Raw genomic sequence first — 6,129 nt, 5'->3', positions numbered from 1 at the left:
AGAAATTTTAAATCATTGGCTGGAAAAGCAAGAATTCAAGGGTGCAGGTGTGTGCAGATTTTGATTGCTGTTTAGCGATAGTGTGAAAATTTTACATGGCTGTGAATTTTGGGGGTGTAGATAAGCTTAAGTCTGCTGCAAACTTCTGTAAATGACCACTGGCACTGTACCTTGAGCAACACTCGGTTTTCTGGGACTCACTGGCAGACGACAGCACGCGATGAGGACATCGATCTTGAGTCCGGGGAGTATGTGCCAGTCGGTCATATTTGGAAGTTTGACCTTGAGAATAGCAAGTGCACTTAATTTTGGAGTGAAATTTAGTTTTTCAAAAATTCGAATGGAGCCTGTCATTTTTTTTCGCGATAACTGAAAACCGAAAAAGAGAAATCAGAACGATCGAATAACAATCGCGGGAAAGTTGTCAGATAAAAACAAGTGGGAAATTGCTATTCGCAATTTCCATCATAGTGAACAAGAGTAGAGCTGTCCTATCTGAAATAGAAGACAGAGTATTCCCGAGAGAACAATTATTTGAACTGGACCAGAGTGAACCTTCGACGGAAAGGTGGACAGCTTGAGTGTCCCAATGGTTCACATAAAACTTCATTCTAGAGTTCAAACTTACCTCTGCCATTCAAACTGACAAACATTGAACTTATCTAGTTATCTTAGTTAATTCTAGAGTTGCTCACCCATTTAACTACCTCCTGTGCTTGAGCGCATCAACATGTGAGTCCTTAATTTAAATTTCTAGAGTGTGTTTTATGATTGTTATGTTGAGGTAAGGCGAGTTTTAGGTTGATCCATCTGAAATGGATCGAAGTTCCACTGTCCAATAAAAAGTAACTTAACGGATTGTTCCGACCCGGTTTTTAACGGCGTTCATGTATTTTGGGTATCTAGAGACCTAAGTATGGGGACGTTATTATTTCTAGAGTGGGGGGGATATTTTGGTAGAAGCCTTTAAGCTGTAACGGGTCGTAGTCTCATGTCACAAGCGAACCGAATTGGCTCCGACTGATTTGAGGTAGAAAAACACAAGAGATAGTGTTCCTGACTCTTGAGCCAATGGTTATAGGGCCTATTTTTCTTAAGCCTCATGTGTGACTGCAGTAGACGAATGTTACACCATGGCCTCGCGCTCGACTGACGACTGCATCTGTTCTGAAGTAGACAAGGTTCTAGAGTAGAAAGCCAAAGGGCGACCACCTTGTGATAATGTTGCCCCTAGTGCTGTCCCAGATGCGTCTGTTTCGAGGAGGAGCGGCCCGGCGCCCGCTATAGGCATAGCCAGAGATGCAGACTTAATGCCCTGCTTGAGCGAGTCAATTGCATCGACACAGTTCCGATTCAAAGGAAAGGCACCCTGTTTCTGGGCCTCTAGTAGCGGCTTTACTTTAATTGAATATTGTGACACCCATTTCGCGTAGTAAGCAAAGAACCCGAGTAGCCGTTTCAGCTGAGCTGCGGTGTTGGGCACTGGGTACTCCATGAGAACACGTAAGCGTTCGGGATCCGGCTTCTTCGAGCCGTTTTCAATAATGTGTCCCAGCAAGGATAATTTCCTGGTTCCAAATGTACAATTGTCCATGTTGAGCGTCAGGCTTTCCTTTTCCGCGGCTTTCAAGAACACGTGTAGATTCCGGCCATGTTCCTCCTTTGTAATCCCACCGATATAGACGTCGTCGAGGTACGGTTCGGTGCATCGCAATTGGTTTCTTTCAATAAAGCTATCCATTATTCGCTGGAATGCTGGGAGGGCGTTTGTAACACCGAATGGAAGGCGTGTGAATTGGTAGAGTCTGCCCCCAACCTCAAAGGCTGTGAATGGTTTGTCATCTGATCGCAACGGTATTTGGTGGTATGTGGATTTCAAATTTATTTTGCTGAAATAGTGAAAAGCGGCTGCACGAGTAAGCATGGACTCGACATCCGGAAATGGGTATGCGTCAACGTCGGTGTATAGATTCAATGTTTCGGAACAGTCAATTACCATTCTCTTTTTGCTTGGTCCCTTGACAACGAAGGCCTGAGCCCGCCAAGGTGAAACAGACAGCTCAATTAGTCCGAGATCCAGAAGCCTCTTTACTTCAGTTTTCATGAATAGCGCGTTGTCAGCAGAAACTCGTCGAGACTTGGAAGATATCGGCTTAACGGTCAGGAGCTTGTCAGGAAATGGTGCTGGAGGCTCGGTTGTCGTAATTGGGAACACGCTGCAACATGCTTTCGTACACTGATCTCGTTCTAAGCTTATTGGGGGAGTAATCTCTGTATCACGTCCTCCCAGGTGGAAAGTGATAGGTGGTTTTGGACCGCCGAGGTCAAGATAAACCGATTGATGGATAGCAAGAACGTCCATTCTGATGATCAAATCGGCAATTAACGACTCAACCACGTGTAAGCGACAACAATAAGATTCTGCCTTTATTGTGATTTGTGTGTCGATGAAGCCAAGCACATTCAATTTGTCGCCGTTTGCTAGTTTGATAGATGACTCAACGTCGATTAATGGCAATTCAAATTTCCGTGCGAGCTTGAACTTGATATAGCAATCGGTTGCTCCAGGGTCAATCAGTGCAAGTTCTTGATGAACGCCACCAATCAGTACCTTCTCATAAACGGTCTGTCTCGCCTCCGTGTTGGGAGACAATGCACAGAGGACGGATGCTAGGGATCCTTCGGATTCCTCACCCTGCAACGCGGCTGTAGTTGGAGTACTTGCACGACAAACAGTGGCCCAATGCCCCAACTTCTGGCATTTATGGCACGTGTCGCGCTTTGCCGGGCACTTGCTGCGTATGTGAAAACGCAAACCGCAGTACCCACAGTTTGAGTTGTTTGAATGTGACGCGTTATTTTGGCTTGTGTATCGGCTATTTCGGGGGTACTTCTGTGCAATCGCCCCTGCAACTTGTTCAGGCTGGACAGCCGAAACGGAGTTTGATTGTTCCGAGGTTTCAGCGCGGAATGACCTGGAATAATCAGTTGAGAGCTCTACTGCATTAGCGAGTGCTATGCAATCGTCGACAGATTTGGTGTCGTCGAGTTCGAGTAACCTCGCTCGGACATGATCGGACCTCAATCCGGAAACAAGCGCGTCTCTAAGCAACAGTTGTTTATGTACATATGCTGTAAGGGGTTTGCACTCACAGAGCTCGACGAGAATCTTTAGTCGCTTGATAAACTCAGGAATGCTTTCGCCTTCCTTCTGCCGGCAGGATAGCAGCTCATGCCTCGCAAATATGACCCGTGTCGGTTTCACGAACTGCGCGTCCAGGATATCCATGGCGGCGTCAAAGGTCTCCGCGTTTTGTAGCAAGGGATACAGTTCCGAGCCGGTGTGAGACCTGAGGAACGTGAGTTTGTGGGTATTCTCAACCACCTCGTTGATGGCTAGCCCGTCGATGAAGATGCGCTTCCACCATCGCCACTGCTCAGGTGTGGGATTGGTGGGCAGCTGCGGAGGTTTGAACTTCATTGACACTATTGAGTTAAATTGTTGTGTAGAGGAAAACACGGCTTGGGGAGAAGCTTTAACTCAATAGTTATCTGAAAGACAACATCTTATAAACATCATATAAAAAAATTACATGACCAATGTTGTGGGTGCAAATCCAACTATGTTTGCCAGACACTCCCTTATCTCACCACAAGAATTGAGGAAAACCGAAAAGAGGACACAGTTAGACATCATATAAGGCAGCGTGGTAGTGACAGTGGTAAGTCTGAGTGTAAGATAATTGACCAGGTGTCCTGTAAGATTAAGTTACTTACATTAGAGGCGCTGCACATTAGAAAAGAGATACCAACATTCAACACGCGCGACGAGTTTAGAATTCAGGAGCTGATACTAAGATTATAGATCCAGAATCGGAAATATCTGGCTAAACCAAAAAAATGAAATATCTTACATGTTAGCATGAAACTAGCATAATCATCAGATAATCGACGATCTTGCATTTCAAATTTTGTCTGAAAAAAGTTCAAGGTTGTCCTACTTCAGAACTTGCATGCAAAAAAGCGTCGAAAAGGGCAGATTGATCATTTACTCTAATTATGTCTCTCCGAATTTTTGGCTACTAATAATAGCACTGATAGAATTGTCTAGGTTAAATGTATTTTTACGTTTTTTCCGACCCCTGGGGCGGAAATTGCACTCCTCAAATTGCAAAACATATTTTGTTCCCATCGTTAAAAAAAGAATAGTCTAATTGCAAAATGATAATTAAAATTATTAGGTTATAAGAAATTTAATTTGTACATCATTTTGTGCATCATCAGGATTAAAATTTTTTTTCAATATTTATAAGCGATCAACGATCTGGAAATTGACAAACAGGACTTAAAATGCTCTGAAATTTCTTGACCAATCAATATTTGAACAACTTTTTTTACAAAACAAATTACGTAATCATTAATAACATTTTCTGTAAATATCTGAGATTTTTTAGTTTTATGTTCTTTCCTTGTTAGAAAACTTTCGATTTGGGAAAATTTTTGTTTCTGAGATGTCAGTTTGTTTAAATTTAGCCATGTTATACGCGGACTACAATTTTAGTGTTAACTGCCGGCTCCTGAATTCATCGCGTGTGTTGATTTCCGGCCTTTCCCTCCAAATATGCCAAGCCTCTTTTGTGAGTAGCTTCCGAGTGTTGACTGTTTGGTCTATAATCTCTGACTTCAGCTCAGCAGTACCGCCTATCTCCTTATTTTACTCGCATATCTCGCAAATTTAACACGAAATTTCGAATTTGGATGATGCAGTGGTTAGAAAACTATATGTGCAGGAAAAACCATCGGCAATGGGAAAAAGACCATGAAAGGATTATCAAACATAGCCGTCAGCCAGGTGCATTTTAAATGCAATGAAACTTGATTTGTTCAAAAGTTTTTGCAATGGTGCCTCTCTGGCAGTGACTTTGGCAAATCTTTGGCTCAAGGTGTATGAATACGCACCGAAATTGGAGATTGCAGAATTGACTACACCATTAATTTCAAGTAAATGTGCAAAAATGCAATAAAAAAAATCCAATAGGGTAGAATGCGAGGGATGCTTGAACTGGTATCACGTTAAATGCGGAGATATATCTGACACTGTTTACCAAAACATAGCTGAAATAGTGTGGTTTTGTGAAAAATACGTTTCAAGGAAAGAAAACGAGGCAGAACCTCAAGATGTGAAACTTTTCCTCCGCTACGTAGACAATATAGTTGGAGTGATCAACCCTGAAAAAGTAATTCAAACTGTCAAGAGTTTTCATTCTCAGTTACAGTTCACAATTGAAGCACAAAATGCCGCGGGGTATCTTGTCATTCTAGATTCAGAAATAAATATCGATAACGACAGGAGATTGAGCTGTGGATTGTATCAAAAACCAACTGATACCATTCACAGAGGAAATTAAAAACAATTGTTCCGTCGTTGAAATGAGCTTTTTCGTATGAGGTAAAATCCAAAGTGGTTTACAAATTAGAATGTAGTGGATGCAAATCCATCTATGTCGACCAAACGTTCAGACAGCTTACCACTAGAATTGAGCAGCACCAAAAAGCGGATACTCCCGTCGGGCAATATCTGAAAGCAAGTGTGGCGATGGCTAGAGTTCAGAATTAAGTTGGAAGATCCTTGAACAGGCCAATAGCAATAATATGTTATTAACGTTAGAAACGCTGCCTATTTGGAAAGAGAAACCAGGACTCAACACACGCGAGTTTTGATGCAGGGAGCTAACATTGAAGCTAAAGTCGCAAATCGAAAACGTTTTTGCTAAAACATCAGATTAATTTTAAAATTTCCTCATGTTAGCATGACCATAAAACTCAAAACGAAAAGTTGGGATAAAGAAGTTAAAATAACAAATTCCCTGAATAATTTTGGCGGCATTCCTAAAGTTTGATTGCATAACAAAAATTATGGAGAAATTTGATATATTACATTTATGAATACTGTGCTTGACACTTTATATGCTTTTTGATCCTTCTGTTTATGTTAATTAGATTTTTAAACATCAAGATGTACTAAAATTGTGCGAAAACCTTTGTTCAATTTACAAATTTAACATAATCGATCTCCTTATTACAATCTTACAAGGGTTGCTCTACAGAAGAGTCCTATTTGAGGTGTTC

At 41.8% G+C, this 6,129-nt stretch overlaps 1 protein-coding gene across 1 annotated transcript; it reads right to left on the bottom strand.

Moving 5' to 3' along the window:
• Positions 1–1,126: 1,126 nt before the first annotated feature.
• LOC134856144 (uncharacterized) lies at positions 1,127–3,481 on the bottom strand. The gene has a single exon (XM_063872508.1). The coding sequence runs from the start codon at positions 3,479–3,481 to the stop codon at positions 1,127–1,129; it is 2,355 nt and encodes a 784-aa protein (XP_063728578.1).
• Positions 3,482–6,129: the final 2,648 nt, after the last annotated feature.

The sequence above is a fragment of the Symsagittifera roscoffensis genome, unplaced genomic scaffold, assembly GCF_963678635.1.
Source record: "Symsagittifera roscoffensis unplaced genomic scaffold, txSymRosc1.1 SCAFFOLD_63, whole genome shotgun sequence".
NCBI classification, from domain to species: Eukaryota; Metazoa; Xenacoelomorpha; order Acoela; family Convolutidae; genus Symsagittifera; species Symsagittifera roscoffensis.
Note: the sequence above shows the minus strand (reverse complement) of the source record. Positions and strands in the feature narration are given on the sequence as shown.